The following is a 19,362-nucleotide window of genomic DNA, read 5'->3' as shown; positions in this document are numbered from 1 at the left end:
AACTGACTCATACCCACAAATGTTGTTCTGCATATAACACATTTTGATGAAGAACAAATAATATAATTCAACTATGATGCAGTGTCTGGAGTTAAATATTGTCAATACTATAACTATTTATTTGGCAGTACCTTGTTGGAGGATTACCTACACATGACCGTTATGATCAAATTCTGAGAGTGGGATGGGGTGGCAGGGGTATCATTGTGAGCTGGCCCAACATTGTCTATGATTCTGGCCCACTCATTCATGTTCAGTTTTTATACACCAAGTTTTGGAGAAAATACTCGCTCTCTACTCTGGTGGTGCACATACTAGCAGTAAAGGTTGGTGGTTGGAGCACTCTCTCCCCACAAGATGGCACTCAAGCCTAACGGAAGAGGGGGAATGAAGTGGAGGGCTGGAAAGGCAGAAACTCTCTCCCCCTTTGTGTGGGGAGGATGCAGCGTCAGGGGTGAACAGCGACTCCAGAGTTTCCTGAACTGCTCCCTGGCGTGCTCCTCTCCTGGCTCTCCCTCTCCGAGCGTCTCCCCCATCAATCGGCGGCTCCCTGTGAGGACATGAAGCTCCCAGTGCTCCTCGTGCTCGGGGGGATCCTGCTGGAACTTCACACCGGTAAGACCACTTTTTCAGCCCTGCTTTCCTCTTCCTCCACCTCCTCCTCCTTTCTCTCTCTCTCTCTCTGTCTGTCTCTGTCTCTCTCTCTTTGTCTCTGGATTCTGGAGGCGCTGATTTCCCCTGTTGTCCTGTGAGAGGATAGTGTGTGGGTTGGGATGGTGTGTCAGGATCATCTGAAGTGTGTGTGTGTGGAGTGTGTGGGTTGGGATGGTGTGTCAGGATCATCTGAAGTGTGTGTGTGGAGAGTGCAGATCGCAGGGCTGACGAGTGGGAGCGGAGCCGCCAGAGACACAGGTCAGGATGTCGTTTATGTAACAGTTGGAGCTTGGACAAAGGAGGAGATTTGCCTCCTGCTTGTTGTTTTAGTGAAGGCGATGCAGAGAAAGTCATGCGCACTTGAAATTCCAAGAACAATCTCCTACAGCACTGATCAACAGTCAACCAGATTATTTCGGTGTTTTCTTTTCTTTTTTTTTCCATCAAAGGAGATAGAAGATGGACAGGCATGGATCATGGATACAGTACAAAGCACTCAGCAAATGGAAGTCTACTACACCCACTTATTGAAATACCCAGGATTTGCTGTGAAATCATGTTGCTGATGTTAGCTTTTAGCCAACGAATCTCATCTAGTAAAAAGATCAGGAAGCACATTTCTAGCATTTGTATTTACACAGCTGGAAACTGAAAATGGAGTAGTTTTCCAGATGGAGGCAGTCCATTCTTTCTCTCCTCTCTCTGTCTCTCTGTCTCTCTCTCTCTCTCTCCCCCTCTGTCTGGTGAGGCTGTGAAATGAAAGGCATATGTTCTAAAAAGTGAAATATCTGAACCAAACCTGCCATGTGGCACAGGCCTGAGCTCATTCTGTTTCAAACACACGTTTGTAATTAAATGAATGTAGTGTACTAGTGGAGGCTGGTTCCAGTTTGTGTTAAATCTCGGGCCCAACACGACCAAACTACCGAAACGGTTCAACTAGAACTTAAAAATCAAGATAGTAGGAAACTCATGAAACAAGACATAAAATAGAGTGGTAATTGTTGTGGTTCACAATGCCTCAAATATTCATCTTTTAGATGAGTGCAAATTTAGTCACTGAGCATTCTTGCAAGGGGTGGAACACAAGATCCCACAGACATGAGTAATAACTGTCCCAGCACAAAGAGCACTATGACTCAATGGAGACAACATGTGGGCACTTTCTCCTAAAATGACTCCAGACATCCTAGGACTGTTTATAGTCGCTGTTGCAAACACGTACAGTTGAGCTGATTTTCTTAAAAGCCGTCCAATTGCATGGTGGCAGTGGTTTTCTCTGCTGCATAATTTCATCTGGGAATCTTATCATTTCTTCAAAGGTGTCTGCCAGCAACCAAAGCGTAGAGAGGACCTGGGTGAGAACCGTATCCGGCCTGGACGAAAGAGGACGAAGGTTAGGTACCCCAAACTGAAGGACAAGGACAAGGAGAAGGACAGTGGGAAGGCTGGCTCCATCCTCACACAGGTCTTGGACAAAGGGCGCTTCCTGCGGCTCGGAGAGACCCTGACCCAAACTCCTGGGAAGACCCTTGAGCTGCGATGCAAGGGCAGCAAGATTGGCTGGGCCTACCCCTCCTATCTGGACACCTTTAACGACACTCGACTCACGTAAGTCTATACCTCCAGACAACACCTTTTTCAATTTCCTTCATCTTATCATTCACTTTCATAGACAAGTTAATCCATGTTGAAAAATGGTGTTGCACACCAATATTTGTTGGACTTCAGCATCAAGCAACAGGAGAAGTTTGGTCAACTGATCCTGACGTCGCCCTCTGCTGCTGACACAGGGGAGTACAGCTGCTGGCCAGTGCTGTGTGATGGAAATGAGTGTGAGAAAGACCTCGACCGTACCTCAGCCACTTACATCTACTTCACTGGTAAATACATCAAGCGCAATCGTTTCAATCCCTAACTCTATAGTCCAGAGCAATGCAGTTGGCATCTTTGTAATTTGTTGCTGTCATTCAGGCCAAACAATCAATTCTGCCAGCCCAGTTCCGATTTGCCGTAGCACTTACAATGCCATGTTTTCTTTAAACTATGCTGTTCCTTAACAGCTCTCCACTTGGCACTCTCCCTGTCCAGACAAAGATGAGTTATTTGTTCCATCGCCGATACACTTTGAGATTGTCTACATGCGGCCTGACAAGCCCGCCACGGTGCCCTGCCGGGTGACCAGCCCGAGCGCTGTGGTGTCCCTGCACAGAGAGGTGCCCCCCGAGGTCATCGCCGTGGACGGGACGGCCATCTTCTACAACCCAACCAAGGGCTTCATCCTGCAGAACCCCAGCGCGGAGTACCAGGGCGCCTTCTACTGCAAAGCTGCCACCAAGTCCACACCACAGATCTCTACCAAGTACATGCTGCTTTACGTGGAGGGTAAGACCAGGAATATTTTTACCATTTGAACATATAAATTAGGTGAATAAAAGGCCATATTAGCATAATATATGCATACTAATGGTGTCATCACATCAGAAGCAATGATCTCTGTAATTCATCTTCGAAGGAAGTGTATCTTTAATGAGTTGTGCTGTATGTAATATGGTCTCTCCTTGTGTGCAGTTCCGAGTGGCCCCCCTTATGCCACTCTGGAGTCCTCCGCTGACAGCATAAGTGCAGGGGACACCTTCAACATCACTTGCACAGTCCTGGGGGAGCCGGAGATCGATGTGAACTTCAGCTGGAGGTTTCCAGGCCAGGTGAGCGGAATTGGGTCATTAAAATAAGCGATATCAGAAACGACTTCTCTGTCCTTGCGTAGCTATAAATGTCACTGGTAGTGAGAGGAGCCAGTGTGCCGAGGGTTGGCAACAGTGAACAACTTCCACAGTGTTACATTTGTCTTATCTAGCTGACCCAGTTAGATCTAACTGACCAGTAGCCAGTCATTCCACTTCCCTATTTAAAGTTTGTGTTTCCATGTTCAGGACATGCGTCCGGTGCTCATCCATAATGAATGGCGGCTGATAAACAGGGGACCTACCCACACGACTCGCATCTCCACGAGTGTCATCACTGTGGAGGACGTGGAAGAATCCATTGACTTTGGAAGGTACATCTGCACAGCCAAGAACAAGCTTGGGGAGACATCTGTGGCTATGAGTATGAACTAAAGGAGTATAATTGTTCCTAAAAGTTAGTGACCGTGATACTCTCTCTGTGTTAGGGCATTCACAAATGCAACTAAAATGAAAACAATGAAAGCATAGATATTTGGCATGAATATTTACATTTTCTACTCCCACAACTTAAATCTTAAATATCAGATTCAGATGCATTCTTTTATATTCTCAGATATTCTTTTGTGTGTATTTCACTAAAGCGGTTTCGAATATTTTTTTTGTAGATGGTTGCATTTGTGTTTGCTATTGTACCTTGGTTGTTTTCATGTTATCGAACATTATTTCAGCATAAATAAAAGTACCACTCTTTTTGTAAGACACTGGTTTCTGTTAGACCAGTCATCACCTGTACATAGATGTGAAAAACACTCTGCCTTGCCTTTAATGGGTTTCATATGTGGAATGTGCAGTGCAATTCCACAGCTCAGTTTAGTTCAAGAATTTTCTCTCCACTTTCCCTCTCCTTTCTTCCAATAAATATAAAATAAATTCATTCATTTATATCTTAAGACAAGTGTGTACTCCTTTTCTGCTAACTGTTTTGAATTCACTCATTTATCTTTCATGGGTAACACTGATGTGGAAACTGTGATGTAGATACACTAGAGTTAGCCACTGAGCTAATTTTCCAATCTGGACAGCTTACCAAAGTGTTACACAACACAAGTGCCCCAGCAGTGGTTCGGGCCTGGATTGCAGATCACAGTCGACACAAAATCAAACATTTAAGTGTAATAGCTGACTTTATTCATTGCATATTTTAAAAGAGCTTCAGTCACATGAATAAATTCACATCCATATGGTTACTTTAAAGCAAAACAGACTCACAAAAGTGACACTCAAATTGACACTCACACTCCAACACACCTCTTTTCGTGGCCACACATTTACACTGCCATGACATCAATCTCTTAAAGCTGCAGAAGGAGAGTCCTCTCTGTACAAAAGAAGAGATGCTCTCAAGCCGTGCACAAACAGTCAGATAAACTGGTCCCATGGTCATTTGAGAAATCGGAACAGAGGAAAACCAAAACTCAGTTGGGGGGAGACATGCCTTGGTAAAGAGTTTAGTTACTGCTGACAATTCATTATGCTGTCAATCAATCTACCAATCAGCAAAACACCTAAGATTTCGTAATGAAGTGGAAGGCCCACATGATTACCTGACCATCAGCCCTTCACAATCAACCGTCTGCTAAAGCATCCTCCTCACCACTGACACCATCTACTCAGGAACCATTAGTGACTGGGCTTCCCTTTGCACCACTGTGCTGGGGAGATCACACGGGGACAAGGACATGTGCACATGCTTGATGGGAGTTTGGAAACGGCATCACTAGCCTTCAAATGAGCAGTAACAGGACTGTACATATGTTTTGGTAAAGCTGTACTGGATACTTGTGTCCAGAGCACAGTGGGTCAAGATCTGCCGTAACCCCAAAAGCTCTAGAGAGTTTCACAGTCAGCAGGCACTAAGTGTTTGTTATTATGGCATAGAAGGAGGCCTTTTGAAATAGTTGAATAATAGAGACTCGATGAAAGGAAAAGCAGTTTTTACATATTTATAGTCTTCTGGAATCCAGATTCTTTCTGTAGTGATTGAGGTCACACGTGGCCAATTTAATGCACCTTCGGCATCTTCAGTTTTCAGTAAGAAAGGTCTTATGTGTGAATCATTCAAAGTCATCTCATCTGACCGAACCACCGGTGTAGAAGTTACCACTGTCAATGTCTCTGCCTGTTCTACATTCCTTTATACATTCCTGTAGATTCCCGGTGTCCCAAATCGGTGAAGCTTTGAAAATGTTGAGTGGCAGGAAAACTAATTTGACAATGGCAACACCACACAGACTAACAACCTACAACTGCAAATTGTTGAGTGAAGCAGGATTTTGGCAGTCTGACTGCACCAAAGGGGGTGATGAGGATGCCATTCTTCTCAGGGATTTCAAATGGCCTTAGTCAAGATAGTCAGAAAAAAACGAAGACAAAATATACACACCTGAGATGTCCTTTTTCCTCCATACATCAAAGACAGAAAGGCAGAAATTCAGAACATGGTTGTCCACGCTGGTTAAGTGCTTCTGTGCAATACAAGTATCTTTACAGTCATATGTACACATCATGTCGAAAAAAGTATATCCGTTTTTGGAAATGTCTTCTTGGGGATCACAGGACTAAAAGTAACCCCATGTAGCTAATATAGCTTTTGGTATGGTCTAAAACTCTGAGAGAGTCACAGGTCGCGCGCTTCATGGAAGCCTTGAGCCGGTGTTATCTGGGTGAAACAGGAGGGCTGGAGAAGACTCCGGAGTTGCGGGGCGACTGCAGGGACATGGAGGGGGACGTGGGCGACAGCTTGCGCGGGCTGCTCAAGTCTCCATTGTGTAATTTCCAGAGGAGCTCTTCGTTTTCCATGGAGAGGCGCTTGTTCACGTTGGACTCCTTCTGAAGAGACTCCTGTAACACCGCCTGCTCCGTGGACAATTGCCTGAGAGGGGGAACAAAAACAGTGCTGATTACAGGCTAATAGACTAGACTAAACGTCTGAAGACACGGAACAAAAACGTTGTGGCCCGGTGAGCCCAGTTGAGTCAAAATATCAAAAACAACCTGCTATTTCTGAGCACACCCACACACTTCAAAGAGCTTACATGTGAGCAATACAAGGCCTCCAGGGACACGTCTACTTTAGATATGATATCATTCAACTCCATTAAAGAGAATGAACTGTTACAGTTGAATAGCTCAGGGCACTTTCCATCTCATTTACAATGATATGAGACTTTATTATAATTACTTGTCTTTGTACAGGCAAAGTTGAAGTAATGCCGTACATAGCGGGGTGTGTGTGTGTGTGTGTGTGTGTGTGTGTGTGTGTGTGTGTGTGTGTGTACTTACCTAGACAAAGCCATATGCCTGTCCATCCTGGCTTTGAGGTCCTCATTCTCCTGCTGGACTTTTTGCAGACATTCATCAACTTTCACATTCTTCTCCAACTGAGATCAAAAGAGTAAAATGGTCTTAACAACAAACGTGTGACGCAGTTAATGAGCAAGAATGCCACCAAGACCGAGTTAGGATTCATACCACTTTGTCCATCTGCATGAGCCTCTTGTCTTGCTGGTGCAGCTGCTTGTTTTTGATTTCCAGCACCACCTTGAGACTTTCCAGCTCTTGTTCCAGATAGAGTGTGTGGGAGTCCTTCTAAAAGCACACACAAAAAGAAGTTTGTCCTTTGCCTTGTTAAACAGGCACTATGATATGCACAGTGAATTCTGATATGGACAATAAGAGGCTGTTTTCTTCATACAGTGTCCACATTCCCTGAAATGGAGGTTTAGAATTTCTGAAGGGATAATGATATTAAATTCTCGAGGAAACTGTGTGACATGGATGTGATCCCAACCAATATTAGATCTGTCACAATAGAGGTCTGATCAACAGTCTGGTGGCATCACTCCAATTCTCAGTGCCCTCTGTTTATCCAGGACAAAGCAACTGGAGCAGCAATAATAATAATGCCATGTCATCACTGTATCCAAGACAGACACACCAGAAGGTTGAAGAAAAGAGATATGCATAGGATACAGGCATCTTGAAGGCCTCAATAGCTACCGGTATATCCCATCCAATAAAATTAGTGTGTCATCATTTTATTGTTATAAAAGGTTGTAGTTATACTGTCAGAATTTAATTTAATTTTAATTCACTACATTGTTAATTAAAAGCGGTAAGTCATATACCATCATTGTATAATGACTTCGATATAATATTATTACTATTAGTCACACATTGTAAACCTCATTAACAGTGAACCCGTAAAGCTCTGATTTTCTCATATAAGGTAATGTGATCCAATTCACCTGAGTCCTATTGGAATAAGTTTTAGATATGAAGGGGGGAGCAAATGGAACAGGAGCTGTTCCCTTGTGGTATTGCAAAGGGTCTGATGAGTTCTGCCAGTTAGTTACTGGAGAACATTTTTCCAGTCTATACGATATGATCAGCAGTATAGGCTCCTGTTACCTGAGAGTCTGCAAACATCTCCCTCCTCCTCTCGTCTTCTTTAAGCTTTTCATTCAGAGCACTGTTCTCTGTCCGGAGCTCTTCAATCTGACCCTGGAAAAGACAACAAGTTGGGAGCTAAACTACCACAAGTAATTTTCCGTTCCTCAAAGGAGAATAAAATCAAAAACATTGTGACCTTTTGTGCCATGTGTTACTGTCTAAGAAGATATGGTTCGGGTATATCAGTCAGACACAGAATCACCTACTGTTAAGTTGACTTCAGTCTCCTTCAGAGCATTGTCCAATGTCTGCATTTCAGCTTCATGAGCTTTCCTGAGTTCTGAAATCACAAATTCAGAGTGCAATGAAGTCAAGGAGCTTAAAATGTCACTTTTTTTCTGATCGCAGATAGATAGTAAAAGACAAAAATGATGAGTCTGATAAAAACACAGATAACTCACCCTCTAAAGATAGTTCATGCTGCTGTTTGATGCTCTCCATCCTGTCAGCATGGCTGGCTTCCAGGTCCTTCTTCAAAACCTCATGCTTGGAGTTCAAACTTTCCAGCTTCAAGAACAAAAACAGGTTCAGATGGATGCGGACATTTTCCTGGCTCTTTCCACACCTCCGCTCACTTTCAGCACACATAAAACACCAAAATGAAGGAAATATTTCACATGAATATGGACAGAGCCAGAAGGCCAAAGTAGCGAGTCACCCTCTCCCTCACCTCCCTCCCTCCCTCCCTCCTGCCTCCTCCCCCCTCCCTGCTCACCTGCTGTTCCATCTGGGCCTTGCACTTGTCGGCCTCCTCCTGGTAGGCCTGGTGGACCTTCTCCCACTCGGCGGCGTAGAAGGTGCGGAGCCTCTCCTCCAGGTCGGCCAGGTCGTTGCGGTGCTGCTCCTGCAGCTTCTGGAGGACGCCATCGAAGGCCGCCCGCAGGTCCTCCTTCTCTTGCTCCAGGCGATCGCATGACTGGGAGGAGTTCACTGCCAAGACAAATACACAGCGTCAGTGTCAGGGAGACTCAAGTCAATCAGCCTCCGATTACCCTCAATCACCAAAGTTACTCTGACTCAAAAATGCTGTAAAGGGTTCCCTCAGAGAAGAAAAGTGTTCTGTAAAGATCACCAATGGAGTAACGGCAATGCCAAGCAAGGTTTAGAGCAATTATATTTTATGTTTATGGTTCGGTTCGTTTGTTATGAAGCAGAGCACAAATCACTTTTTACACACGTGTAAACATTCATCAACATTGTAAGGGGGCATTTGTCCTATTGTGGAAGTCTTTACTTATTATGTGCCCTCCCAGTTAAGAGTGGTACAATACTATCAGACTACATGCTGCTTATGGCAAGACCAATATGTATCAACAGGCTAAACACGTCCCTAGAGTCAACATTTTGACACCACAATTGCACTCCAAACATTTCCCAACCTAAAACATCTTGTCATCACTGGCAACAGTTGAGGCGTAGCATGCCAAGACTTGAGCCATATTGCATGCAGAGACAACCGAATGCACAAGTACCGTTGACCCACCCTTTGTTTCAACCAGAACTCCTTCACAGCTGACACGTCAACAATACTTATAAATGGCCAGCGCTCTGGTGAGGACCGGCCCCATGCATGGCACAGTGCCCATTATGAGCGGACGCCTGGCCATACACTGGTCTGCAGTTGGCATACACGACAAGAGCAGCTAGGTGGCTGACGTAATGTGAGGCTTAGGAATAACAGCTGTACATGGACTGACACCGCTGGGTGTGTCTGTTGCTAACACCACATGCCGCCGAGAGCCAAGTGGGATGTGTTAATAAAATCTCTGAACATTGGAGAAGTGGTGCTAACTTCCAAAGGAGGCTTTACAAACCATTTCGCTTGAAGTGGCTTGCATTTAAATATTTACTGTTATCAGGAAAGAGTAAACATACATTTCAAAAGCAGCTGTATTAATAATTATTCAAAATGCCAAATATGTAGAGCTGCATAATGGCCTTCAGGCTCAAGAGGATTTGTTGAGAAACAGTAAGGGGAACTGACCTTCCAATGACTCCTTCAGAACCACTTAATGCCAATCACCATGTAAGCATGTTACAGGGGCAATTACAGTATTGAACAAACTGCCATGCCATAGTAGGAGACAAAGTAGTACTGAAAATACTCCATTATTAGCCATTTCATTCATGGTCACATGAAAGGATTCAGCAAAATGCACCAAGCCCATGTTCTAAAATATTAAAGAGGTACACACTGCAGAGGATTCTACATACATCACAAATGTGCACCAATATCTGCAGAGGATTCCAAATTGCCTTGAGTTACTGCATCACACTGCAGAGGCAATTCTATTAGCTCGTCAATTCATTCTGCTAAGCAGTCTACCTATATGACCATAAATAACAAAACTATGCGAAGGGGATGAAATGATGTTAGCCTTGGGGAGAGGCCAGATTCCTTTTTCAAGATGAAGAGGGAAAACCAGGTCGCGGCTTGTCAGAGCGATGTCTGGAACACTGCCGCGGAGAGGTGGTGCAGTCAGCACTCAGGACGACAGCACTCAAATAAAGACTCTGCTCGCTCGGCGAGGGGCGCTGGGGATAGGAAGGGACACTTACAGATTTGCTCTGGACGAAAACACTAAAAGAGCTGGACGTGCCGTTATCTACACAGAGAGGAGTCTGCTCGCTGCATGGTTCCCAGGCACAGACACAGAGCAGTCCTAGAGTGGGGCCCTCAGGGAAGAGATATGTATGTGGCCCTGGAGAGCTGTGCGAACCGACTTCTCTTGGTTAATCTTGTTGGGGAGGCACGAGATGCTGATGATTTGATTTGCTGATGTATTGTGAGAAAATGACTGTAGCGGAGATATAAGCCACCGCAAACCTCAAGACTCATCTGCTAAAAAGGCTTCAATGTCAGCTCTGAGCTCTCATCCGAACGCAAGTCTGTTCCATCAGAGACTTACATTTCAGAGAATTCAAAAGGGGTTTAACTGTAACAGCCATGAAACATTTGTATGACTAAGCTAATTGCGTAATAACGGTTAGTGGTAAACAACGGAGGTGTGCAAAGCATAGCAAGGGCAAAACCTCAGCCTGAGAGCTTTTAACTTGGCGAATAATCAAGACTGGCACCAGACATCCAGACAGACACATCCAGAACCGTTGGCGATAACTTCAGGCAGTGCTTTGATTTATGCGGACCACTTTAATGCAGTGAGTAACTTAATTCTACCAATTTGGATGAGAGCCAGCCGAGGCTGCTTCACGCTCAAGACCACAGAATTCTGATGAAGCCGAAGGGGGAATGTGATGGAGTCCTGGAACTCGGGATAATCGGGCCATTTTGGAGTTCTCCCACCCGGCTTTGTCTAAACGCTCACTGGCTTCTTAGTAAGGTCACACTAGGGTCTTAAACATGCTCTGGGAATGCAAAGATAAGCTGCAGCCTAGAGATTACAAAGGTAAAGAAAAATCATGTGTTGGCCATTGCTTTCCTACTATACGCATTGAGATATTCAAAACTGGCTTTGCCATCTCCCCATGACTACTGATGGCGTAATGGTGGACACTGGAAAGTGAGTCATAGCCATTTGGGGGTTACATGAGACGGCACCAAATGCACCCGTTATCACCCCCCTGTTCACCGCCACAGGGCATCAATATAAGGGATGCAGTCATGACAACTGTGTGTGGAGGCTCTTCCGCTCCAAAGCCTCGGAAAAGGAGTCCTCTTTTTTAGCAAACAGCTGTGGTGACATTCACCCTGCTCCTTCCCAAGGTATGTGCGTGTCTTTTTTAAGAGTGAGGGGGGGTGCGTGCCAAATGGCTGTCTAGGGAGCCACTCCCAGCTCCCAGTGATAAAGCAGCCTCCCAGGAGAACCCCCCCCCCCAACCCCATCAGCCCAGCCCTGGGCCCTGGCTCAGCACAGGCTGACTAGTCCATCTTGTCTGCATGTCTGCATAGGACGACCAATTAAACAGAGAGGCAAAAAAAATCTAATTACAAGACAGAGAGGCCAGGCAAGGAGACTGTGATATGGCCAGGGACTGTAAAAACAGTCTGCAACAACACGGAGGACTGGAAAAACATTAAGTGCTTCATGTCCCATCGGTCATGCTGATGAATGCACATTTCGCCAATTAAGGAAAGCATTCCGAGAGGCCAGCCCTTCCCCTGTCGGAGAGCTGCGAGACCCCCTTATCTCACTCAGATTAGCCCTGGCTGCAGCGGTGCGGACACTGGGGATGTGTGGTGGTGTTGGTGGTGGTGGTGTGTGTGTGTGGGGGGGGGGGGTGATGTGCCGTGTCATGTTGTGCTCTTACCCAGCTCCTCGCGCAGGTTCACCAGCTCCTGTGACAACTCCCCGCATTTCCTCAAGGACTCCTCGTGCTGGAGGAACAAAAACAAAAGACGGGTCACAATTAATATCCCCACTGCAGAGTGAAGCCTCAGTAGGACATGCCCACGAGCCAGGGGCTTCTTAAGTCAGAAAACAGATCTCGCGTTCGGGTTCGGTCTCCACACAGAACAAGTGTAAATGAAATAGTAGCACGAGAAATCGGTCCTTTTCCATAAACCATAGACAGTTGGCAGAGATGAGCAGTGAGCGTCTTAACAGGAACCAAAAAAACTGGCTTCTTCTTGAACTAGGTGAGCACTCCAGAATGGTGCAAGCACTGCCCAGTTTTCTCCCTCTCCCTCTGCCTGTGCCTTTCCCTAATCTGGCTCACCAGCCAAAAAAGCTGCAGAGGGACGGCAGTCCCCACAACTGCAGTGCTACCACAGAGTCAGAAAAACAGCAGGCATCCCCCTTCACTTCTTCAGTCTGCCCTCACTGGTCAATAACAAAAGACACGCGCAGAGCACCACCACCACCAGCAGCAGCACAGGATTAAGAAGAGAAACTCCACTTCTATCAGAGGCATACGCATGAATATTTGATCCTAACATTCACAGAGGATACTGTATTAGTCGGCGCCTGACAACTTCCTATCGTCGTAAACACAGCTGTCTTCTAGATAAGCACAGCGAGAATTAAAGCAGAGAATGCAGCTCGTTTACCCTTGATCCGGCGCAGGACAGACTAAGGCACTCTTTGCTGCTGGAGCAGCCCATGGTGTGGACACCTCTTTGGCGTTCTCCCCGGGCTGCTGAGGGGGTGGGGTGGGGGGGCCGGGGGAAGACAGCACAGCCCAGGTGCAGCAACCAGCACCTCTGCCTCTGCCTCCCCGCCTGGGCGCACGCTCTACATCCAAACCAGCGCTGGGGAACGTGCCTATTGGTCCCCTGCCTCCTCCAACCACTTGCCGTTTAGTGGCACGCGGCTACCGTACTCCTCCTAAGAGAGAGCGGGAGCAGGGGAGGAGGGGAGGAGGGGAGGAGGAGGAGAGGAGGAGGAGCCAGCTCTGCACTGTGGGGGGAGGCTCACATCTCTGCAATGGGTCTGCTGTTAAGAGCTCAGGCTCATCAGAGGACAGGCCAGTGGTGGCCAGAGGTGAAGGGAATAAATATATATAAATATCAAGTAGGTGACAGTGGAGCTGATGGAGTGGCTCTTGGTGAAATGGGACCGGCTAATGGAGACAGGACAGCGCTGTGACCTTCAGCCTCACACGGAGGAACAGAGAGGAGCGCCTGGCCACCTACACCAGCGGAAAATATGAACACAAGTCTCCTAATTCAATATAATTTAGCACTTCCATTAGTCCTTTTAGAATCTCTGTTCTTTCATGTCTCTGTGGTGAATTAAGTTAAAAGAGATGCACGCACTGGAGTTAAATCCAAATCCACTGCAAGTTAACGCCAATTCAAGTCTTTTTAAGTGCTCAATTCATTACGGAGAAGTCTAAACAAAACACTGCGAGTGGTGCAAGAGGACGTCCCCCATTAAAACGGGCCACAAGAACGAGAGTGAACAACAGAGGAGTGCCTCATACGGCACGGTCATGTGCTTAACCTGCTGACAGTGTTTCACAAACAAGTGATGCCGAACAGCGCACAGCACCTATCTGAACACCGGGCTCGGGCTTGTAACCATATCAAGTCAACAGCTGGTACATTCTCACACAAACATGGCAAGGGCCCACCTCCTATTCTTGGGATAATGAATGTTGAATGTATTCCTCCACTGAACACCGTGTTCACACGTGGACTCATGCCATGTTATTTCTAACAACCAGCTCCACAGAGATGTTTGTAGAACATGATGAATAGTGAGCATAGGGAGAGATGCAATTTAGGTTAACTGTGGGAAATGGCAACTTCTAAGTCCCAATGGTGCCGTTTCGTAGCTGTAAGTTATTCTTTTGATATAGCTTGGGGGTGTGATGGTTTAAGGTAAATGTTTATTCCTCTGTGTACATCTTAGCAGGAATTATTAACATCAAACCCAAACAAACAAAGCAAACGAACAGAGTGTATACTATTCAGACATCTTTGCAGAGCCACTGCTACTGAATCTGATTTGGATGCCAATTGATTTATGGTTATGACTTATTCCAATGGAGATCAGCCACCAGAAGCAGGGGGAAGGGTGAAGGCTATAGCCACCACCATCCCCCACCTCACGGGATGTCAAGATGCATTGTGTTTTCCCCTAACATCACCAAAAGGTAGTGAAAATCAATTCATGTTGTACCCCCAAGCTTCTCTTTTCTATTGGACCTGAAGACCCTTAAGCTTTATGATGAGATTCAAAGTGGAACCGTTTCTCTACTGTTGCTGGGCAGCAACATTTACCAAATAGATCCTTTAAAACGAGCAGTGCCAACTCGCACTGCATAGCTACGTAGTGAGCAATGGGCAAATAACAAGCACTGGATAACGTTATATGCACAAGGATAAGATAGGACTCGGTGAAATCCGCTCTCTGTACCGCCGTGCATGTATGTCAGACCCCTGGAGTATATCACTGACCCAACTCAGGCAGCGGGCTCTCAGAAATGTCAGATAATAGCCCCCCCTGCCCTGCCCCCCGTCTCCAGCACATTTCCAGGGGCAGATAACAGGGTCCTGCTGGCCCTCGGGGAGAGCAGAGCAGAGCAGACGTGACGTCCACTGCACCACTCCTCTAGATGGGTGGGGCCAGCCAGGCACCAAGCCGGATCTCTAGTGTTTACCACCTTTCCAGGGTTTGGCACTGGTTCACGCTCACACACACACACACACACGCGCGCACACACACACAGAGAGAGCCATGTGCTCTGATCCAAATTAGGAAACAACACACGCACAGGCCTTGTGATATTAAGCTAACAAAACTACACAGCATTTGCCTTTATATTTGGGTGAACCTCTTCTATCTAAGATCAAACTAATAATATTGCAGGGGATCTCATGAGCAAATATAGCTGCTGTACCATTGGATGATGAGCAACTTGTTTATGGACCTCTCCCTGTATTTAGGGACTTACCTGCAGCCAGTAATGACAGAGGCACAGTCCTTAAATGACACGGTGTGATCTACTCAAGTGTGGGAAAAAGCACGTCCTCTCCTACTATACATACCCCCTCATATCATAAACAAGAAAAGAAAAGAAAGTCATAAATTATACATACATATATTATACAATCTATGGTAAATGTATCAATGTGTGTGTGTGTGTGTGTGTGTGTGTGTGTGTGTGTGTGTGTGTGTGTGTTCTAAAATCAAACCCTATCCCATTGCCAGCTTTGATCACAGCAAGGTGATCAAAACGAAGTTTCTCGGAAGGGTTACCATTTCGAGTATCAATAAGAACACATTTCTCTGTTTCATGGTGCGCGTGTTCTAAAATCAAACGCTATTCTATTGCCAGCTTTGATCACAGCAAGGTGACCAAAATAACCTTAGGGGTATCAAGTGTTCTCTTTCAGGGACGGCGATTGGCAGCTCCTCTAATACAGCAGCAGGCTGTGGCTCTAATGACAACTGTTATTGCATGTGATCGTCCTCTCCCTCCGCTCCCTCCTGCACATACAGTTTGCTGTAGAAGTCACTGTAGGGTGGAGAAATACATCATATTCTGCAATGTCCTTACAGTCTCTAATAAAGCTAGGTCTTTGGCCTAAAACTTGAATGCAGAGATCATTGGAAACAGCCAAGAACTCCTACAATCTAATCGTTCTGGCAAGGTGGACTCCCACCAAAAACAAACACTGGGAGTGAGCAAAGTGTCAAGAAAAAAACCTGCTGTAGATAAACAGTTCATGCTCCACTCCCAAACGCCCTACCATTCCACTCCATCAATCCTCCAACAGCAGCATGTGGAATGAGCAATACATGTCAACACAAAACCGGATATGCAGACCCAATTCAAGGAAACTTCACATTTCACACATTGTGACTTAGAATGTGTGTGACATATTTGAGATGTTGTGGTGGGGTGGGGTGGGGTGGGGTGGGGGGGCTTACCTCTGCTATACAACGTTGCAGGACAACAGTGACCGCCTCAAATCTGCAGTTGCTTCCCAGAAGAAGCTTCTTGAGCTCCTGGATGGTGTCGGTGCTTCTGCCACTCTGTGCCTGGTAGTCCGCGCTCCGCGCCTTGCCCTCAGGGGCCGCCGGGTCCCGATGGCCATTCACCTGCTGCTGCTGCTGCTGCTGCTGCTGCGGTGGCGGCGGCGGCGGGTTCCGGGCGTTGGGCCTCGATTTGTTCTTGTCCACTGTAAGAGAGCATCCGTTTAGTGACCCGATCACGTTCAGCATTATGCCTGCCTGCACGAGCCCCGCTTCCCCCCTACCGGCCCATAACTCCAAGCCTGCCGGTGCCCGGTTACAGTGGCTCTCTGGACGGAGGGCACCACGGGGCTTCCAGTAAAGAGGACACCGGCCACTGCCCACACAGCGCAATTAGGATGAATCACAGCGCTGCTAGGAGCCATGGAGCAGCCTCGCTAGCCCAGCACCAAATGGATCAGAGAATGAGATTACATCCATCAGCAGATTGAATCTCGCTCGCTCGCTCTCTCTCTCTCTGTGAGCGCTCCTGCTCTCTGACAGGACCGTGTTATTTTGGCGGAGGGGCGTCAAGGCGGCTCTGATTTACATCGACCTTATAAATGCAACACCAGGGCAGAATAACGGTGTGAATCCCACTAATGAGCAGCTACCCGGGAGTGGGGCCAGAAATAGGGCCAATGAGGCCCCCTACTCTGTGCTCCCCTGACAACTATTTGTTGTCTAAACGCAGCACACAAGAAACTAGAGGTGTATTTCAGGAGGATCCCATGCACAGGTCTGCTTAGAGCATGATATTTGGGATTGCCCTGAGGGCAAATTGTTCCATCAAGGGTATTATGTAATGTGATGGTGAGGGCAGGCTTGGGCATTGCCAAAATAGCAGCTGTAATGAGGGGGGGATGGCACCAAATCCCCCTCGGGGCTTGTGTTCTTACACGGCTCCAAGATTTCAATAGACGCACGTCTTCATGCTGGTAACCATAACAATAACAAATGGAAACGGCACCATTGTGATGGTGAAAGCCAAATCAAACAAATGGCAAATAAATATTTCCATTCCTCATACAAGATCAGACAGTATTCAAATATTTGGTAGTTCACACAATTTTTCCTACACCATCCCTCAGCCAAAACAGAGACATAGGCTGGAATGAAAGTGTTGTATGAGGCCTTCTCAAAAGGATGACACGCTAAGCCACCTAAATTAAAGATTAAAGAAAATTCAGTGCAGTCTACTCTGACAGAACAAAGCAGCCATGGTGGCCATGTGTGGTGAACTCTATTTTTAACTGATTATTTTGATTTCTCATTACCTACCGTTTCCTCTACACTGCTGCTTGAGGGCCACAAGTTGCCACAGCAACGACTTGTGCGCTATATAATCTAGTTTTTACAAGCCTGCAGAAATGAGTAATAAAAGCGTTGAAATGTGCAGTATGCGTTACAACAGATTTGCAGACAGAGGTCATCGCAATACATGTGTCAACAGCAGGGAGCATCAGGTTTCAGGAGCTACTCCAGATTCAGATCATCTGCTGCTTGGCGGAGCACGTGGACAAAGAGGGCAGAAATATTGCATTTCAGAGCTAATCTCAGGTTCATTAACCATCAAAATCACAGCCATTAAATATTTATACTGTAGCTCTGCAGCATCACTCCTGCGCTTCAGCCAAAGAGCACAAAGGCCTCACTCAAACATTCCAGCCCAACAAAACCAGTATTATTCCGCAGCCATTAGGGCCGAGGGCCGACAGTGAGCCACAGGAGCTCAGGACCACCGTGTCCTCAGGGAACACTGGGGACTCGCACAACGGCATGATGGGATATTAAGGATGTTTAGGCAGCAATGCCAAAAATCTGATACATTTCACCCAATTCTGACACAATAGTAACACAGGCCTAGGTAAGCATTCTGTGAAAAACATTGCTGCAACTAAACGAGGTCCAGTGCGTTCCGATTTTAAACATCTGGGCAAATATGTATGTCACTTGATCACTTATTCTTTTATTCTTTTTACACTTATTCTAAAAGTTTTAAAAGAAAATCCTGTCCCATGTTTGCCCACAAAGACGTTGATGGTCAAAATAAATAGGTGCTCATTCTATAATAACACTACTGAATACAAAGCCTTCTGAAATGCAGCTCTTCTTTTGGCTGCTGTTTACCTCAGCGTTAAACTTTTAAACCTGTGGGGTGTCCTACGAAGCAAGTTAGACAAATCTAGGTTATCTAGACATATCGAGGCTGCACAAAGCCTCAACTCGGGTATTAAGTTAAGTGATCCTACGACAGCAGGTATGTGATAAATTTGTCAAACTAGGCTTTCAGCTCAGATCTGTGCGCGTTCTCGTGGTTGGGGTGATTTTGACCAATCGGGAAACGTGGAGACGCACAAGACAGCCTAGGTTTAAAAACGATTACTTCCGCATTTATGAGCGGTAGCGAAATCTAGGGTGGTATTTTTTAGTGTCTAACCTATAACATCAAAAAGTCGATGGTCATCAGATATTGTATGGCATGCATATCCATAGTAGTGACATATTTGCACGCACAACATAGTTAAAAGGGCCTTTGAGATTCAAAATGTTTGCAGAGGCGGGGCTGGACCTGTTCAAAGTAGACAGATTAGCACACGTGAGATAACTTCGTTTTTCAAGATAATGGATTGGTTAGAATTGGTCAGAGGGCGGTGATATTTCACGATTTGAGCTATAACTAAGCACATAACCCGCTCCCGACCAGGTTTGGTTGCGAGCATAAGATACCATGGTGATACAGCGACGCTAAAACAAATCCACTTTCGTATGACAGCATACCCTGGTTTTGAGCGCAACATACCTCGCTAAGCCACTAATCGAGCTTCGTAGGACACCCCACTGATGTGGTCCTCTTGGCACAACCATAATAACAAACCCCTCTGACACATCACAGGGGAGTGAAAGCTGAGGAGCCCTGTTCAGACCATCGCCCTCTAGTGGATACAATCTCTCAGGTCAACAGTCTTTTCTTAGACTGAAGTCCCCCCAGTTGCTCTCGCCACCACTCTCTGTTGCGTAACAAATAGACAAGGCTTTCTTCATTTTAGTATACAGCATTCTAGATTTCTACTCATTCCTAT

The 19,362-nt window shown here is 46.1% G+C and overlaps 2 protein-coding genes across 6 annotated transcripts in view; one reads left to right on the top strand and one right to left on the bottom strand.

The window, feature by feature from the left end:
• Nucleotides 1-448: 448 nt before the first annotated feature.
• pdgfrl (platelet-derived growth factor receptor-like) lies at nucleotides 449-4,299 on the top strand. Its single transcript, XM_062524372.1, has 6 exons — nucleotides 449-615; nucleotides 1,977-2,265; nucleotides 2,386-2,537; nucleotides 2,746-3,039; nucleotides 3,226-3,362; nucleotides 3,591-4,299. The coding sequence occupies exons 1-6, from the start codon at nucleotides 561-563 to the stop codon at nucleotides 3,774-3,776; spliced, it is 1,113 nt and encodes a 370-aa protein (XP_062380356.1). The 5' UTR covers nucleotides 449-560; the 3' UTR covers nucleotides 3,777-4,299.
• A 210-nt stretch (nucleotides 4,300-4,509) lies between these two features.
• The window catches only part of mtus1a (microtubule associated tumor suppressor 1a), a 34,469-nt gene continuing 19,616 nt past the window's right edge, over nucleotides 4,510-19,362 (bottom strand). For 3 of the 5 annotated variants that reach the window (XM_062524746.1, XM_062524748.1, XM_062524749.1), the window contains 9 exons: nucleotides 16,196-16,446; nucleotides 12,126-12,192; nucleotides 8,572-8,786; nucleotides 8,258-8,363; nucleotides 8,063-8,136; nucleotides 7,815-7,907; nucleotides 6,876-6,992; nucleotides 6,687-6,784; nucleotides 4,510-6,276 (listed from right to left, as the gene is read on the bottom strand). In XM_062524746.1, the coding sequence (XP_062380730.1) occupies nucleotides 6,060-6,276; nucleotides 6,687-6,784; nucleotides 6,876-6,992; nucleotides 7,815-7,907; nucleotides 8,063-8,136; nucleotides 8,258-8,363; nucleotides 8,572-8,786; nucleotides 12,126-12,192; nucleotides 16,196-16,446 (1,238 nt within the window). In that variant the 3' untranslated portion in view covers nucleotides 4,510-6,059. Of the gene's footprint in view, nucleotides 6,277-6,686; nucleotides 6,785-6,875; nucleotides 6,993-7,814; nucleotides 7,908-8,062; nucleotides 8,137-8,257; nucleotides 8,364-8,571; nucleotides 8,787-12,125; nucleotides 12,193-12,864; nucleotides 13,076-16,195; nucleotides 16,447-19,362 lie in introns of those variants that run through there. The other 2 variants (XM_062524747.1, XM_062524750.1) reach the window with 2 other exon arrangements.

Source organism: Sardina pilchardus, chromosome 21, assembly GCF_963854185.1.
Source record: "Sardina pilchardus chromosome 21, fSarPil1.1, whole genome shotgun sequence".
Lineage (NCBI taxonomy): Eukaryota > Metazoa > Chordata > Actinopteri > Clupeiformes > Clupeidae > Sardina > Sardina pilchardus.
The sequence above is the reverse complement of the archived record's forward strand: the minus strand, read 5'-3'. Positions and strand labels throughout refer to the sequence as shown.

Excerpts from the sequence above, each read along its gene's own strand:
- pdgfrl (XM_062524372.1), top strand. The coding sequence starts at position 561 with ATGAAGCTCCCAGTGCTCCTCGTGCTCGGGGGGATCCTGCTGGAACTT. Across the intron at positions 2,538-2,745 it reads CACTTACATCTACTTCACTG|ACAAAGATGAGTTATTTGTT; the intron begins GTAAATACATCA and ends CTCCCTGTCCAG. Across the intron at positions 3,363-3,590 it reads GCTGGAGGTTTCCAGGCCAG|GACATGCGTCCGGTGCTCAT; the intron begins GTGAGCGGAATT and ends TTCCATGTTCAG.